This window comes from Ursus maritimus, unplaced genomic scaffold, assembly GCF_017311325.1.
Source record: "Ursus maritimus isolate PB19 unplaced genomic scaffold, ASM1731132v1 scaffold_5, whole genome shotgun sequence".
In the NCBI taxonomy this organism is placed as follows: Eukaryota; Metazoa; Chordata; class Mammalia; order Carnivora; family Ursidae; genus Ursus; species Ursus maritimus.
The window spans coordinates 48,674,298-48,693,506 of record NW_024426663.1 but is presented as its reverse complement, the minus strand read 5'-3'; the positions used below and the strand labels follow the sequence as shown (position 1 = coordinate 48,693,506).

General features: G+C 37.8%; 1 protein-coding gene across 4 annotated transcripts in view; it reads right to left on the bottom strand.

Moving 5' to 3' along the window:
* Window positions 1-6,989: 6,989 nt before the first annotated feature.
* Window positions 6,990-19,209, bottom strand: part of LARS1 (leucyl-tRNA synthetase 1) — a 68,001-nt gene continuing 55,781 nt past the window's right edge. For all 4 annotated transcript variants that reach the window (XM_040622272.1, XM_008691436.2, XM_040622273.1 and 1 more), the window contains 4 exons: window positions 17,181-17,285; window positions 15,141-15,236; window positions 12,156-12,288; window positions 6,990-7,377 (listed from right to left, as the gene is read on the bottom strand). In XM_040622272.1, the coding sequence (XP_040478206.1) occupies window positions 7,172-7,377; window positions 12,156-12,288; window positions 15,141-15,236; window positions 17,181-17,285 (540 nt within the window). In that variant the 3' untranslated portion in view covers window positions 6,990-7,171. The remainder of the gene's footprint in view (window positions 7,378-12,155; window positions 12,289-15,140; window positions 15,237-17,180; window positions 17,286-19,209) is intronic.

The window sequence follows — 19,209 nt, the reverse complement described above, 5'->3', positions numbered from 1 at the left end:
GGATAGAAGAACAAATTACCATTTAGTCCTCCAAAGTGAAAATGGAGGCAGTACTCCCTTGTCACATTGCTAAGCCCTTAGGAGCAAGGATTATGTCCTCTCCTGTTTTGCTTTCTGGAAGTGAGAGAAGGGGCTCCCACCTTATAACCAAACAAGCTGTAAGCCTAACAGTGGACAATGAGAAAAGTTAATTGGTCCTGCAAGTCTGGGGTGGCATCTGAGTATTTTCCACAGAGATGAAGTTATATCCAAAAACAGCGAGGAGAGGAAACAGTGTAAGCAAGTATGGGCTAACACTGAGACCCTACCAGAGCCAGGCACGCTGATCTCCACTAAATAGTCATTAGAACAACTAAATGGATGAATTTCTCCAGACAAAAAGAGATGGACACATTGATGACCACCAACTAGAGAAGACACAAAACCATACTACCTCATCCGCACATCAAATATCTGCACTGACTCTGCAGACAAATCAACTTCAAATTTCACCCTGGAATCCAAGACCTTGTAAGGCCCGATTTACTTAACCTGCTTCCAGTTTTCCCCTCATTTCTCCCAGATACATATTCCATTCCTGGCATTATCTCCTCAACAAGCACACACTTGTTTTGGCTTCCAAGCCCTTACCCGCACCGAGTTCTAGAGTCGGGGAAGTGGACGGCTCTGCTTCAAATGCTACTCCAGTCCTAACCATCCTTCATGCTCCGCCTCACCGGTCAAGTCTCGTCACTCTGCTCTGCTTCAGCTTCTCCCTCCCCTCACAGCCCTGACAACACCGGCCTTGGACAAACACATTCCTACTTTGCGTGTATGCATTCTTTGTTTAGTAAGTGTGTCGTGGGGCACCTGGGTGGTTCCATCCGTTAGGCATCCGACTCTTGCTCTCAGCTCGGGTCTTGATCTCGGAGTCGTGGGTTCAAGCCCTGTGATGGGTTCCACACTGGGCGTGGAGCCTACTTACAAAAAAAAAAAAAAATGTAGAAAGTGTGTTGCGATGAGCGGTCAGTATGGAGGCCAGGGCTCTAGTTGAGCTCTGCCACGAGCACACAGGATCTTCAGCGGGCCGCTTCTCACCTGTTTCTTCATGTGGCCTCTGTGCAGTTCGTTCAGCACGCCAGCTGCATGTCCGCACCTCAGAGCCTTCTGCCCAAGATGCCTTTCTGCCCAGATTATAGGCTAACAAAATTACGTATTTATTTACCCTCGGACCTACAGGGCTACTGCTAGAAATTTACTCTTAAGATACACCTCCACACGGGCGCCTGGCTGGCTCAGTCGGTGGAGCAAGCGACTCTTGATCTCAGGGTTCTGAGTTCAAGCCCCACACCGGGTGTAGAGATTACTTAAAAATAAAATCTTAAAAAAGGATACACCGCCACAAATATAAAACCACATATCACAAAGTCGCTCACCATATAATTCTACACAAAATCTATAAAACAGCAAAAGCTCAGAAACAATCTTAATGTTCATCCATAGGAGACTAGTTGAATAAATTGTGGTACACTTTTACAACAGTATGACACAAAGTGGGGAGAAAAGAAGAGACAGAAGGGGGACAGGAGGAAAAGGAGGAGGAGAAGGAAAGAAGATCTCTATGAATTAAGGTGAAAAAATATCCAAGCTATGTTAACTTAAAAAAGCAATGTGTAAAATAATTATATAACATGCTTTTTCTCTGAGAAAAGAGAAATTAAAGTACATATAGAGAGAGGACAAACTGATAGTAGCCAGAGGGCAGGAGGTGAAGGGATGGACAAATGGGTGAAGGGGAGTGGGAGATATAGACTTCCGGTTATGGAAAAAATAAGTCACAGGGATGAAAGGTACAGCACAGGGAATACAGTCAGTGGGACTGTAATAGTGCTGAAGAGTGACAGATGGCAGCTACACTTATGAGCATAGCATAACTTACAGACTTGCTGAATTGCTATATTGTACCCCTAAAACTAGTACAACATTGTATGTCGTCTATACTTCAGTTTTTTAAAAGTACATATAAATATTTGCTGATTTATGGAAAAAGAAATACAGGAAAGACAATGCAGAAACTAAGGAGAATGGTTAGCTATAGAGCAGGGGAGGGAATATGGCGCAAGAAAGTAAAAATGTTCTAAATGGATCAAGTTTTGACTTTTGAACTGTGTATTTTACTTATTCAAAAAAACCTAAACTCTACTTAGTATATTTGTTGTTAATAAAAGTACTGGATTAGTAATTCTGAAGTCACTATAGACCAAATGAGTAAATTTATTGAGATTACAGCATGGATGAAAAAAAAAGAATCCATCAGTCCACAGCGATTTGAAAACAATGATGAAAGAAAAAAATTGAGAGCAAAAGGGAAACCTCTACTTTACAGAAGAACTATACCTAATAAATGTAAAAGAAATGACAAAATTAAGACCTCATCTTATTATAACTATCAATGTAATAATAAGTGGCAGAAAGATGACGAATGAATGCTGCCATTTCATCAAAGTTTGTAGGTAAATAGGATATTCACATTCGTCTCAAAATAATCACCTTACTAATTATAAGAGGGAAAAAGTCCCTTTCCAATGGGGAAATCTGAAGATACTACTTTAACCAGTGATGGGAACACACCAACAATATATCAATATATCGATCCTGATGTGATACAATGGGAAACAAGACCCATGCAGCCAGTCTTGCCAAGAATTTTAAATCTGAATCTAATAATGAGAAAACAGACAAATCCAGATTGTGAGGGAAACTACTAACAATTGCCATGGAATCTCCAAAAACGTTACTGTCACGAAATATCAAAAAAGAAAAGAAAGCTGAGAAATTGTCTTATGTTTGAAGGAAGTCAAGAGATACAATCACAAAATGTAATGCTTGATCTCTGATTAGATCTTAAAAGTTTAAAAAAAAATTATTGATGAGTTAATGGGGAAATTTTATTACTTCATTTTTATTAGAAAAGCTTATTACCTAATATTACTGCATCATGTTAAATTTCTTGAGCAAAATATGTATACACACACACACACACGTATAGTGATTATACAGGAGAATGTCCTAGATCTTAGGAATTACAAGCTGAAGTATTAAAAGGTGAAGTGTCATGGTGTGTGCAACTTACTGTGAAATGGTTCAGAATTTTTTAAAAGTATATTCTAAATGCAAAATGGTATCCTGGATTGGATCCTGTAATAGCAAAACAGTAAAATGACATCAGTGACATCTGTGCAAAAAAACTGGTGAAATCCAAATAAACCTATAATTTAGCTATAATTTAGTTAATAGTAAAATACCAATGTTAATTGTATAGTTCTGACAACTGAACCAAGGCTATATAAGATGTCTGCTAACATGAGGGGAAACTGTGAAGGGTGTACAAGAACTCTCTGTACAATAGATGCTACTTTTCTATAAATTTAAAAGTATTCCAAAATAAAAAGTTTATTTTAAAAAATGCGTAGAGAGAGAGAAGGCAAAGGTGGCAAAATGTTAGCAATTGGTAAATCTAGGTGATAGGTATATGGATGCTTATTGGCCAATTCTTTTAACTTTTCCGTAGGTTTAAAATTTGTCAAAACAAAATGTTAAAATAAAATTAAGCTACAGAAGGTTAAAAGTAAAAGGACAGAGAAAGATAGTCCACATAAACACTCCAAAAGAAAACTGATGTTATTATATTAACCCCATAGCCTTTAGGCAAAAAACATTTCTAAAAATCAAGGAATACTTCCCAACTAGAAAAAGTTCAATTTACCAGGAAGATAAAAGAATCTAAATTTATATGCACCTAATAAAACAGCATCAAAATATATAAAACAAAAAGCTGTCTGAATTACAAGAAGAAATAAGTAAATCCATGATCTTGGGAGATTTCAGTACACCTCTCAAAAACAAAGCAAGAAAACAAAACAAAACAGTAGGATACAGATGTGAACAGCTCAATCTACAACTATGACCTAAAGGACATATATAGAACATTACGATTGTAGAATAAACATTCTTTACAGATTCACATAGAACATGGATAAAAACAGCTGAAGAAAAAAAAAAAGATCTGACAGTGTATGTTAATTAAATTGAATTTAAATTAAAAAAAAATTTTTAAATATGTCAGTTAAAAAAAAGCATGTATAGGGGCGCCTGGGTAGCGTAGTCGTTAAGCATCTGCCTTGGGCTCGGGGCATGATCCCGGCGTTCAGGGATCGAGTCCCACATCGGGCTCCTCCGCTGGGAGCCTGCTTCTTCCTCTCCCACTCCCCTGCTTGTGTTCCCTCTCTCGCTGGTTGTCTCTATCTCTGTCAAATGAATAAATAAAATCTTTAAAAAAAAAAAAAAAAGCATGTATAAAAACTGATTGTATACTGACAGGGACACAAGCTTGTCTTTATGGGAGGAGGCACAAGGTAGGCTTCTGACGTGCTGGCGTTGTGCTGTTCTTTGACTGAATGGTGATTACATAGGTTTTGCTCTGTAGATAAGTTGTTTTGCAGCTAATATTTTTGTCAAATCTTTTCTATTTTGAGTGTATATTATATATTTCTTGTTATTCACTTTTTCTGTGTGTGCATATCTCACAACTTAAGAATTAAAATCCTTTAAGGAAGATACCAATCTCCTATCACTACAGTAAGCCCAATGCAGCCTGTTTTCCTTCAGCATTTCAACTAACTGCTGTTTCTTCAGTTGAGCACCAGATGAAGCAATGGGCTTACGCTTACAGGCTTCCTTGTACAAAATTGATGTATCTTTTTTTTTTTAAAGATTTTTATTTATTTATTCGACAGAGACAGAGACAGCCAGCGAGAGAGGGAACACAAGCAGGGGGAGTGGGACAGGAAGAAGCAGGCTCCCAGCAGAGGAGCCTGATGTGGGGCTCGATCCCAGAACGCCAGGATCACGCCCTGAGCTGAAAGCAGACGCTTAACCGCTGTACCACCCAGGCGCCCCAAAATTGATGTCTCTTTAAACACAAGAAGCATATTCAGCCCAGCAAGATGCTCATTCTAAGAGAGATCCAAGGACCTGAGCTTGCAAGAAAGGAGGATCTATGAATCCCAACTCACATTTAATTCAAGGCAGCATAGGTTCATAGGCTCATCTAGTAAAATAGGCATAATCGGGGCCCCTGGGTGGCGCAGTAGTTAAGCGTCTGCCTTCGGCTCAGGGCGTGATCCCGGCGTTATGGGATCGAGCCCCACATCAGGCTCCTCTGCTATGAGCCTGCTTCTTCCTCTCCCACTTGCCCTGCCTGTGTTCCCTCTCTTGCTAGCTGTCTCTATCAATGTCAAATAAATAAATAAAATCTTTAAAAAAAAAAAAAAGGCATAATCATCCACAATATTAAAACTATTTTCCATCCTTTTTGTTTGCTTTTTGTTTTTTGCCATGCACATGTAGTTTAATTTACCTAAATTAAACATAAGTGAGCTTGCATTTAGGCACCAGGAAAGATTACTTGATTTAGGGAATAACTAAGGCTATGCAGACTGAGGAAGCAGCAAAAGAATCTAGAGGGCAAGCAAAAAAACAGTGGCCCCACAGAAGCCAACACAAAAGACATGATTATAGCCTACAATAACCTTAAGCCAATACATCTTGGGTTTATTTATTATTATTATCATCATTATTATTAATCAGAAACAGCTACTGAAGGCTTATCACTTGCCAGGTACTATGTTATATATATGGTTTTCCTAGAATGTTTCATCTAAACATCTCCTGGTAAGCCTAGAAAGTAGATAGACACATTATCACTTCCATTTCACAGATGAAGAAACTGAAGCTGAGTAACTGGCCAAGATCACCCAAATAGCAAACGGAAGAAGTGATCTAACCTAGCTAGTCTGACTTCAGAGCATGTGACCTTACGTGCTATACTGTGCTGCTGGCCCTTACCAGATAAATGATGACTTGCACTTGACCTCTAAGGGATCTTTCAGTTCTAACATTAAATGAATTACTTCAATGCATCTGTGATAAAGCATTCAGTGTGGTCCAGTAATATCAAACTGTTGCAAAATAAAAAAGCTTAGTAAAATCTCTTGACTTAAAATGAAAATTAGAACTCAGGTTTCTTATGGTTATCAGAATTGGTCTTTGCCCATGTTGTTGTTTTTTTTTAAGATTTATTTGCTTGAGAAAGAGCACACGTGCACCTGTGAGTGGAGGGGGAGGGACAGAGGGACAGAATCTCAAGCAGACTCCCCAGTGAGCACAGGAGGCAATGCAGTCTCGATCTCACTACCCTGACATCATGACCTGAACTGAAATCAAGAGTCAGACATTAACCAACTAAGCCACCCAGACGCCCCCTGTCTTTGCCCATATTGAACTCTTAAAGAAATCAAAACTTTTTCTCTAGTGTCAGCCAATACCTAATACTTTTCCTCATATGAAGCAGAATGGCACAGATAATATCAAAAGACATTCCAGCAGGAGTAAAACAATAAATCTGCAATACAATGGACATGATCTTTAAACACAACTGGACTTGAGACAAATCTGACAAATGTAGATTTCTGTGGGGGAAAAAAAATCCCCTTTTAAAATGCCTAAATTCAGTGTAAATCATTATAAACTGCTTATAAACTATTGATGTCAGCCCTAAAAAAACATTATTGGTGATTAATCAAATATATTAAAGCTAAAAGAATTCTTCTAAATATAAGACCTATTTGTTCTTTATACAAAATACTTAAGTCAAAGTATTCTCATGTGTTTTTTCAAATCATCATGAGAGTTCTGTTCTTTAAAAAGTAAAACGAACTAATTCAGTTTTTCTTTTTAAAGAAGAAATACAACTCCATAATCATATAATATAAAAAGTTGTTAGATAAACCTTAGCCTTCGTAAGTAGTATAAAGTACACCTTGAAAAGAAACATACTGACATTTTTGTGTTAATATAAAAGACTAGAAGCTTCTGGGAAATAGCAATAGTTTGTTAAAAAAAAAAAAAAAAAAAAGCAAAGTACAAACTACTTCTCTCAGAGGTCCCAATAAGGAAAAAAAAAAATTTATTAGGTTCAGGAATCCAAGATGACTTGGTGTAACTATGATTACAGAATTTGATGGTTAGAAATGAAGTATATTAAGGTCCAGCCGAAGGTTCTTAATACCCAATCTGTAGACAGAATAGTCACATCCCCAGAAACCAGGACATATCTCCAATCTGCATGAGTTTAATGAACCAGATAGATAATTGTATCACCAATATCTGCCCCTAGCCCATTTTCAGTGAGATGAATTTTCTTGCTCATGAGGTCCACATGGAAAACAGCATGCTCAGAAATGGGGGTCTTCCCAGTGTGCTCTTTCCCCAGGACAGGAACTCGCCGAGGCCCCAACAATGGATCATCAAATCTCATCAGCTTCACTTTAGAAAGGTCTACAGCAAAAAAGATGATCAATATGAGCATTTAATTATAGTCACTGCCTCAAACCCATGCCTGAGCCTGACAATACAAGCTTTAAACACACCAGTTGTTTATCTAAAAGATATTTTCATGAGATTATTAAATGAGACTCAATCTCAGAAAGCAGAGCTAAATCTAACAAATCCTCCTGGCAGCTTCTAGCCAGATCAAAGACTCAGAGACAGAGATTTTATGTAACACATCACCTGGAATTATAAACCAAGAGGAAGGATTGAGTATATTTTTGAGCATTATCCTATATGGTTTCTCAAATCACTTTTTATATGCTTCAGTTAACCATCTTTTTTTTAAAGATTTTATTTATTTATTTGAGAGAGAGAGAGACAGCCAGCGAGAGAGGGAACACAAGCAAGGGGAGTAGGAGAGGAAGAAGCAGGCTCCCAGCGGAGGAGCCTGATGTGGGGCTCGATCCCAGAACGCCAGGATCACGCCCTGAGCCGAAGGCAGACGCTTAACGACTGAGCCACCCAGGCGCCCCGTTCAGTTAACCATTTTTTAAAATAGCAGTAAGTTTAAAACTTCTTTCTCTTTCTTGTCTTGGTTCCTGGGATGCATTAAAACTGCTAGAGTTGTAGCTTTTTTCGAAAGATACTTCTGAAGAATTACTACTCTAAGAAACAGCATTACCAGTTCCTTGTTTTGCTCCAAGGATGAAGTGTTTGTATTACCAAGCTGATGAGAGACAAGGAGAGACGGAGAAGGACGGGGGAAAGGGCAGAGTTTTCTGAATTTTGAGCTTCTGGATGAGCTCCAATCCTGCCCTGCTTGAGATTTTTCTGATCTGCTCTTGTGCAAGCTGATAAGATGGCTCCTGGCAAAGAAAGCACTTGTCCCTTGAACAAATTTATGATCCGACAATCCTGCCAACAACTGAGCCTGAAAAAAATTTATTTATTTCAGCAATTCTGAGACATCCCGACATCAAGTGCTTTTATTTTATATAGTAGAAAAACATCATAAATGACTACAAATGCTGATTCTGGGTTTATATCTCATTCTAAGTGTAGCATGGCTAGTTATACTTAACCTGAACCACAGGAATAGAAGGTATTTTCTGAATTAGCTCCCACCCCTTCCTAAAGCAGATTGCTAGGTGGTCCGTGAGCTACACTCCCTCATGCTACCTTGAGAGTATGAAGCTTAGCATGAGAGGGATAAGAGATAAAAGCAGACATTAATGCAGCTGGTGGCTATGCCAGGAGTACAAGTTATCCAGGCATTATATTCTCTTTGGGAAACAAAGACTGAAAGACTGCAAGTTTAGCGTAGGGATATTGAAGCTTACAGAATAATTACCCAAGACGACCATGAAGGCAAACCCTGCAGGAAAGTCTTATTTGGGGGAGAGAATACAATTCACTTTAACAGCTATTACATTTCAACAAGCACAATGATGATACTAAATATTTTGCTATGGAAGCAGTGAGAAGTTCTGCCAGCAGATTTTATGCATGAGGCCTTTACTGCAGATCTGCACCCTCACCCCTCCCTCTCTCTCCCTCTCTCACTCTCCTTCTCTCTCTCTCCCCCTTCTTCTCTGAAACAGACCTCCCTCATCATTCCCAGCAATTCTGAATCAAACTATTTCAAAGCCTTAACACTCAATCAGGCATCTAAGTGACAAAACATATTTGCTTTCATGTTTCACCATGTAGCTCATTACTGCCAATAATTCTTAGAGCTTTCTTAGTGCTTTTACTCTTCTTTTCTTATCGCAGACCTCTCTCATCACTGAAAATGCAGAAATTTAAGTCTGTAACTACACAAGAGTTCAGGCACTTGGAGAAATGATGAGAGTGACTGAAAGTCCCTAGGGATTGATAATGTGAAATGCAGCCTTTCACCTCCATGTTATCAGTTCATATGCGGCATGGGCTGGGAGTGATTTAAAGTCATTATCATCAAATAGTTGCTCAGTGGCCTTTGTGGAGAGAAATGATGGTTTCACTCCAGTCCCTCCTGGACCTAGATCATAATCACCCTCAATGCAATTGGCACTAATTGGACAACTTACTGGCTATTGCAGCAAACAGACTCAGAAATATGTTATTGAATTTCACTCCCTTCCTGTCTCATACACTCAATATACTTAGCCCCCTTAGATATCAAAGCATCCTGAGGGCTTTTGGAGAAGTCTCAAGGTTAGAGCTCTTCTGCAGATACTTGAAGGAATATCAATTTCAAACTCCACCCTAACATTTCTATCCATTTTCGAAAATTCACAGCAGCCACAAACATCAAACTTAAAGTACTTTATGATAATATTATTCACAGCTAGTATGACAAAGGATGTAAGAATTATGCTGGAGGCTCAGTGAGAAAAGACGAGATACAGAAAACACATTTCAGTACAATTCTGAAGAACCTCATCAGTCCCGGATCTGAGCATATTTAAAAGGGAGGCAGTTGTAACATTACAAAATACAATTTCCAATATAGGAAAAGATCCTCTCACATGCTACAACTTCATAATAATCCTACCCAGGGGGTCCACAGAACCACCTATTTTTTTTTAAAAGCCACCACATAGTTCTTCAAAGATAAGAGTTCTTCCTATTACCAAATCTTCTCATGGACCGAATATATGCAGTATAAAACAGCCAAATGGAAGGCCACAAAATGGCTTCCTGTACATTCATATTTAAAAGTTTTCGAGTTCTGCTTTCTGTGCCCTGTAACACCTGGCTTACCAAGGGAATGTGACAAAGGTCTACAACAACGTGGATGTACCTTGATATTTTGCTAACCAAAATAAGCCACTTATTCACCATTTCATGATTCCACTTACAGAAGATACCTAGAATAGTCAAATACGAAGAAACAGAAAGTAGAACAGTGGTTACCAGGGATTAGAGGGAGGGAGAATAGGGAAGCGTTATTTAATGGGCAGAGGGTTTCAGTGTGGGATGATGAAGAAGTTCTGGAGGTGAATAATGTGATGGCTGTACAACAGTGTAAATATACATGATGCCACTGAACTGTACAATTAAGAAGGATTAAAATGGTTAATTTCATGTCGTGTGTATTTTACCACAATTTTAAAAAATGTTTACAAATGAAAAATCCCTAGCCCTCATATGCTGCTGCTACACAGAAAAACATAAAAGCATCCTTCCTGCTGACGTGCCCTTCCCCCCTTACCCCCTGGGTATAATTCCCAAGGTCCCATCCAAATAGTTATTTTCTCTGTGAATTCATTCCTGATCACAATAGCTGGAAATAATCTCACCTTTTTCTGTGCTATCAACTTTATCTGTATCTCCCTTACTGTACACACCAGTTCCTCCCTAGATTGTGATCACGTACTTGAATAGCTCAGGGCCCTGCTCCTTCACTAGATGCAGCCTCCTAATGAACAGTACTTTGTGAGCTCCCTGAAGCCTTAGTACATACACAGGAGTCTCTACATACATACTACATACGCTATACTGACAGTCTCTCAAAACAAGTCCACAGAAGATGCGTGAATGACCTCAAGAGAACAAAAAATACCTGTAGAATGAATTCCAAAGGGCTATTTTAAGTCTTCTATGTTAATGTGATATTGCTGATCTGAATATAGTTTCATAAATTAGGTCAGTGTCTTGGATTTCTAAGTCTCTTCAAAAAATTTCTATACTGATAGAACGTGACCCAATCAACTCTTGATTGCCATCAAGAAGAGAAAGAGAATGCAAAACAGGGAATCTCAAGATTAATTTGTCTTTATAATTTGGAAGAAAAATAATACAGAGATAGACTAATTCCCTTCACACCCTGCTCAGCCTCAGACCTGGCTGAGCGATAAAAAAAAAAAAAAGCAGCTATAAATTATTATATTAAATCAAATCATGGAAGACCCAGACTTAATCTTGATAAGAAATTAATATTATTTACATATTTTAGCTGGAAGCACATTGTTTGGAAGAAAGAATACAACAAACTTTGGAGTCAAGAAGACCTGAATTTGAATTCCAGCTCCAGGATTTACTACCTAAATGAAATCTCCTAGTCATTTCAGCCTTTCTGAGCTCCATGTCATCATCTGTAGAAGGGAATGATAATACCCTCTCCAATCTAGGGCAGTTAAAGGATTAAATGGCTAATACACAGCAGTCACTCAACAAGTTTTACTCTGTCTCTCTTCCTTCCCCAGAAACAGACCTAGCAGGCAGGTTAGTTTAAAATATTAAATATATGTGTGCCTTCAATCTAAAAACCCCTAAGAGATAGAAATTGCTTGTTAGGGGCGCCTGGGTGGCACAGCGGTTAAGCGTCTGCCTTCGGCTCAGGGCGTGATCCCTGCCTTCTGGGATCGAGCCCCACATCAGGCTCCTCCGCTATGAGCCTGCTTCTTCCTCTCCCACTCCCCCTGCTTGTGTTCCCTCTCTCACTGGCTGTCTCTATCTCTAATAAATAAAATCTTTAAAAAAAAAAAAAAAAGAAAGAAAGAAATTGCTTGTTACAATTTGAAAGCTAGATGGAAACTTAAAAAATATCCAATCCACTATCCTCATTTTACTGAAAGAGGGATCAGTTTAGAGTTTAAGTGACATGGCCAAGTCACCAAGATACACAGCCACAATGTCCCAAAGAGAATACAGGCTTCCTGATTCTGAGTCCAATATTCTTTGCACAACATGACATTGCTGTCCCTAAACAGGCCAGTTACTCTTCTTTTTCCCCTCTGCTTAGAACTCATCATATCCACAAACTACTGCCAAATGTGCATTTCAGGGAAACCATTTACCTTTGATTCCTCGGTCCATTTTCATTAAACGCCTGATTATAGAATCGCGGTTATCTCCTTGCCTGATTTCAATTTTGGTTGAGAAGTGGCCATTGGATGGCTGGGGATTCACTAGGGAAACTGAAACACCAGGCTAGGAAAATAAAGAGAAAATAACTGTTATACGAAATCAAACTTGAATACTGCTGAGGGAGAGAAAATCTCTGCTCAATTTTTAATGCCCAGTGAAAAATTTAATTCTGGTATCCTAAAATCAAGATGGAGGGATACTCAAATATAAAAGAAAAAATATACAAAAGCCCATGCTTACAACCAAATGCCTAGATAAAAATGACTCTGTATTATATTGATGATGGACAATAACAGTAATAATATTTTCTCTTCCAACTCCCACCATTTATTGAATTTCAACTGTGTACCAGGCACTGTACTAAGCATTTTATAGACATTATTCCTATATCCTGGCAGGTAGCTCTTTAAAACCCCTTTTCACAGATGAAAAGCTGAGAACTGGTAACATTAAAAAAAGTACTCCAAGGTCACATAGGCAGTAAGAGGCAGAGCCAAGATTAAACTCAGTCATACACCATACTACGTCCTACATTATATAAGCTATATAGTCAAAGACCCTGCTCATTATTTTAAGTGGAAAAAGTCAACTAAGTCTTAAGGAAGACTTAAATACATAGTAGCTTAATAGAATGTTTGAAAGTAGCTTGAAAGAAACATATCTGTGGGGCACCTGGGTGGCTCATTCAGTTAAGCATGACTCTTGACTTTGGCTCAGGTTGTGATCTCAGGGTCCTGGGATGGAGACCTAGGTCAGGCTCTGCACTCATCAAGGAATCTGCTTCTCTCCCTCTCCTTCCGTCCCTACCCCACTTGCGTACGCAGGTGTGCATGTGCACTTTGTCTAAAATAAATAAATCTAAAAAAAAAAAAAAGAAAGAAAGAAAGAAACATTTGTATAGGGAACTCTATTTCATGTACCTATCCGTGGGCCAAAGGACTACACTTTAAAAAACCACCATATTTTAATGTACTGAGAGTATTCATAATACGAAGATAAATTTAGCATATATTCATGATCATGATTACCTCATTCTTTCAAAATAGGCTTTTCCTCTTTGTTGCATTTTCAATTAAATGTGGTAAAAGTAATAGAGTACTTATAAGTCCTCCGCTTCTCAAGAAAAGTAGGGCATTTTATGGATTCTCACAACGGCACTCCACTAGGCAATGGATTCTTTGAGACTAAATAAAGACAATCTCCCACAACTCCAAAATCTGCCTATCTTCACCAAAGACACTGGCCAAAGAAATGGGGGGGGGGCATTTCTAGTATAGTGTAAGGTGATTCATCAATCTGGTTTATGCCAAAAGTCAAAAAGTCTTAAGTAACATTATAAAACCAAGACTCATCTGAAGTATGAAAGCTCCTCTTCACTGTTTAAAAAAAGGCTTACATTTCAATTTCTATTCTATTTTTTAATAAAAGTCAGGTTTTGACATAAAAATAAACTCAAAATGGATTAAGGACCTAAATGTGAGACCTGAAACCATAAAAATCCCTGAAGAGAGCAGAGGCAGTAATTTCTCTGACATCGGCTTTAACAATATTTTTCTAGATATGTTTCCTGAGGCAAGGGAAACAAAACCAAAAATAAACTCTTGGGACTACATCAACATAAAAAGCTTCTGCACAGAGAAGGAAACAGTCAGCCAAACTAAAAGGCAACCTACAGAATGGGAGAAGATATTTGCAAATGACATATCTGATAAAGGGTTAGTACTTAAAAGATATAAAGAACTGATACAACTCAACACCAATAATAACCACAATTAAAAACACAAATAATCCAATTAAAAAGGGGCAGAAGTCATGAATAGACATTTTTCCAAAGAAAACATCCAGATGGCCAACAGACACGTGAAAAGATGCTCACCATCACTCATCATCAGGGAAATGCAAATCGAAACCACAAAAAGATACTACCTCACACCTGTCAGAATGGCTAATATCAACACAACAAGTATTGGTGAGGATATGGAGAAAGAGGAACCCTTGTGCATTGTTGGTGGGAATGCAAACTTGCAGCCATTCTAGAAAACAGTATGGAGGTTCCTCAAAAAGTTAAAAATCAAACTACCCTATAATCCAGTAATTACAGAACTGGGTATTTACGCAAAGAATTCGAAAACAGTAATTCAAGCAGATATAGGTAGCCCTATGTTTATTCAGCATTATTTACAACAGTCAAACACACACACACACCACATACATACACACAATGGAATATTACTCAGCCATAAAAAAGAATGAAATCTTGCCATTTGCAAGATTGCAACATTTGGATGGATCTAGAGAGTATAATGCTATGGGAAGTAAGTCAGTTAGTTAGATAAAGACAAACACCATATGATTTCCCTCATGTATGGAATTTAAGAAACAAAACAAAGAAAGAAAGAAAAAACAGATAACCAAAAAACAGACTCTTAACTATAGAGAGCAAACTGATGGCTGCCAGAGGGGAGATGGTGAGGGGATGGGTGAAAGGGACTAAGAGTACATTTATCATGATGAGCCCTGAGTAGTGTATAGCATTGCTGAATCACTATACTGTATACCTGGAACTAATACAACACTATATGTTAACTACACTGGAATTTAAATTAAAAAAAAAAAAAAAAGAAAGAAACAGGTTAAAAAATCAGTTTTGAAGATCATATTTTGATTTTTAAACCCACAAATAACATCTGATGCCACCCATAAGAGCAAAGGAAAGCGAGCATCGTGCCAACCATGAAATTAGAAGAGCTCAAACCCAGCTTCATTCTAACAAACTATGTGGCCTAGACCAAAGCAATCACTTCAAGTCTCTGCACCTCACTTCCTTCCATCTTTAGATGATGGGCTTGGATATAACATCTAAGGTCTCTTCTGGCTCTAAAAGGCAATGATTCAGTGAGATTCTTTCAACTTACTTCTGTTCTAAAAACGTTAAGTGGTTTCCCAGGACAGCAGTCTTCCCTGACTTTATCTTCTGCTTCGGAGGCAAACTTGACTTCTATGTGTTCTAGCTAAATAGAAAAAGGGAAAATGAAAGTCATTAGTATCACTTAATATGACTGAAATTAATCATCACCTCATTTCCCCAAAGCACAAAACTAGGTTCTCCACTTAACACGAAATGGTCTGTGCATTCTTCAGAAAGCCAGCCAACCACAGGACAGAACTGAGAGCGCTCTGAAACTCAGGATCAAATGTTCCCACAGCATAATATTGTTTGAAGAGCAAGAGACTAAATCACTTAAACGTCCATCAAAAAAAAAATTCTTTAAAAGTTTTAAGAAAACGGTCTGTGCAATTTTATTGTTTTCGATATAAACATCAAATGAAATCTATAATCAATTAACATTGATCTTAAATGTCTCACAGCATTAATATTTACATAGTCGTGTTTACCACTGTTTTTTTTTTCTTTTTAAAGATTTTTTACTTATTTATTTGTCAGAGAGAGAGAAAGAGCCCAAGCACGGGGAGCAGCAGGTAGAGAAGCAGGCTCCCTGCTAAGCAAGGAGCCCAATGCAAGACTCAATCCCAGGACCCTGGGATCATGACCTGAGCCGAAGGCAGACGGTTAACTGACTAAGCCACCCAGGCATCCCTGCTTGCCACTTTCTATAATGAAATCTGGCATCTATCTGCTGTATAAGAGAAAATGAGAATCAGCATAAAAGGCTTCCACTTGAATGAAGTTCAGAAATTTGGCATTTGAGGGGCGCCTGGGTGGCGCAGTCGTTAAGCGTCTGCCTTCGGCTCAGGGCGTGATCCCAGCGTTCTGGGATCAAGCCCCACGTCAGGCTCCTCCGCTGAGAGCCTGCTTCTTCCTCTCCCACACCCCCTGCTTGTGTTCCCGCTCTCCCTGGCTGTCTCTCTGTCAAATAAATAAATAAAATCTTAAAAAAAAAAAAAAAAAAGAAATTTGACATTTGAGAATAGAAGACTTTCACTTAATTTTTTTATAAAAGACTTTCACTTAAATAAATGAAAAAACTTGGAAATGTAGCATATTGTATATGCCTGAATATAAGATGACCCTCAATATAAGCGCTCCCCGTTGTCCCAGTGAAAAAATCCAAAAACTTTTTTGACCTTCAGGAATATATATGAACATTCAGAAATATAAACAAAATAAATATCTAGCAATATTTAGTAATTTAATTAACTCATTTATAATTATATGACATAAAATGCTTATTTAGAAATAACTTCCTTCCATTACCATATTTCATCGAACAATTTTATTCAAAATCTAAACCTCCATTTTTTAAGTCAAGTTTCTTAATTGTAACAAGAACCACTTTTCTGAGTCCTCTAACACAGTTTCCTCAAGCAAATTATCTTTCCTTCTGCCTAAGTTGTCTGAGAGACAGCATTTTTAGAATCTTTATATGAAGTGACTGGGACAGAAAAATGGAATGGGGAGAAACTCCCCAGATAAGTGAAAGCTATTGCTAATGTTTTAGTTCTTGAGCTGAGTAGTACATTCATGGGTGTTCATTATATTACTAACTTTAAAACAAAACAAAACAGGGTCAGGCATGGACCTATGATAATACCTCATGAACAAAGGATTCTAATTAAGTCAATTCTGTAAGTCTGAGATATAAACAGGAAGGGGAAAAAAAAGAAGCAATTCTTCCATAATATGAGAGATTTCTAAAGCATTTGTATATAAGGTCTCCCCTCATTTTTTTTAAGGAGAATTTCAGGAGGAAAATCCAGGCACATACAGTTAGCATTTTATGTATAAAATAATTGATAAATGGAATAAGATCACACTATTTTTTTCTTCCTGAAACTTCTACACCCACCCATTCTCTTTCCCTCCAAAAATATTTTTGACTAGTATAATTGGCAAAGGTACTAAAACATAGAAGATGTTTACAGAAAGGTTTATTATAAAACAAAAGAACAGGATTATATATACTATAGTTAATTAAATCCTTGGCCTGTTTTACCTCAAGGGAATTGGTCAGGTAGACTATATTCTCCATCAGCACTGCCTGTTCATCAAATTCTAACTGCAAATCCAGAACACGAGGTCCCATCTTCTCCAGATTTTCCTAATAGCCAAAACAGTTTTGAAAAACAAAAATCACATTAAGGATACATTGAAAAGAATCCACTTCCTCCAAAGCAATCATTCCTCTCTCAACTGATAAAATCTTCAAATTTGAACAGCTGAAGGAAAGGCCTTGGACTCATGGTTTCCCTTATCTACTTTGCTTGTTAATGAAATTATTGGCTCAGAATAATTATCACTTGAAGTATGATAAGATTAAGGCAACACTGAAAAGACTGGAAGGACAAGGTTTTCATTTATAAAAGAAATATGATTTTATCATTGTTTATTTAGAATGAATTAATATGCAAACCCAAAGAATTCACTTTGACAAGGAATCAAATAAATGTGTGGAAGTATTTCTTCAGGTAACCAAAAAGAAAAAAAAAATTTTTTTTTTAAATTTTCTAAGATAACACATCTTTAAAGCTAGTTCAGAGAATAGTGAATTAATAATAAATAAAAATTTCTACAAATAAAAAAAAATTAAGTCATACGGGTACGGAGATAATCCTGTGGCATATGAAAAACAATTTCTTATTCTTAATTTTTTTTTGTTAAAGATTTTATTTATTTATTCGACAGAGATAGAGACAGCCAGTGAGAGAAGGAACACAAGCAGGGGGAGTGGGAGAGGAAGAAGCAGGCTCCTACCGGAGGAGCCTGATGTGGGACTCGATCCCACAACGCCAGGATCACGCCCTGAGCCGAAGGCAGACGCTTAACCGCTGTGCCACCCAGGCGCCCCTATTCTTAACTTTCTTGAACATGAAACGAAATGTGACCTTCGAGATCCAAGTTCATATGCACAAATACAGCTAACTGCCTAGAACGTGCTGCCCTTACATGAAAGTGATCTGACATGATTCCTAATATTCACTCTTCTCACTTACTATACAAGTTGTTTCTTTTCCTCTGAGAAAGTCCTAGAAGCTATTTTCTTATTCTCAAATTTATGAAACACCTTGCAAAGTTTCAAACCACTAATATGCCTAGCACATCCCCAATATTACTGAAAAAAAAATATTACTACTGAAATGGTCTAACACTGGTTTTCTAAGAAGCCAACTCTTGAATCTAGTATCATTTAACTACAGAACTTTTCAAAGCAGTTTCCCTGGAATCTGTAAAGTACATCATCAAACTTAACTGCCTTTGCAATCAACAATGAAATATTTTGGGAGACCTGGATGGCTCAGTGGGTTAAGTGCCTGCCTTCGGCTCAGGTCATGATCCCAGAGTCCTGGGATCGAGTCCCGCAATGGGCTCCTTGCTCAGCAGGGAGCCTGCTTCTCCCTCTCCCTCTGTTCCTACTCCCTGCATGTACTCTCGCTCACTTTCTAACAAATAAATAAATAAAATCTTGAAAAAAAAGCACAATGAAATATTTTGTTGAATCCACATATTGACGATGGATCTGGCATTCTGACCAAAGCACTAGCTAAAGTAGGGAACCAATGAATTACTAGCACATCAGCAGATATATTATAACTTGACTGGTGTAGGTCAATCCAAGATTCTAAACTACTTCTGAAACTTCAAAGACCATAAGGCTCAGAGAGCAGATTCTGGTCTAGGGTAACAAAAAAGGCTTTCCTAAGAATACAATCTACTCCCATATAGGACAAACCAGAAGTTTTGGTCACCATCAGGCAGGTATCTGTAGCCTAGAAGATTCAAGAATGCATCTAAACTACAAGAATAACCACTATGTTTCTAGCAGCCTGAAAGACACAAATTTACATCTAAAAAAATCATTTACTGAGCCTACTTTCTGACAGAAAGTATTAAAATGTGTTAAATATATTATTTCATTTACCCCTCATAGCACTCCTAAAACGTAGGTTCTATTAATTTCCTCATTTTATAGATGAAAAATCATGACCCAGAGAGTCATTTGTCTAAAGCCTAAAAACTAAGAAGTG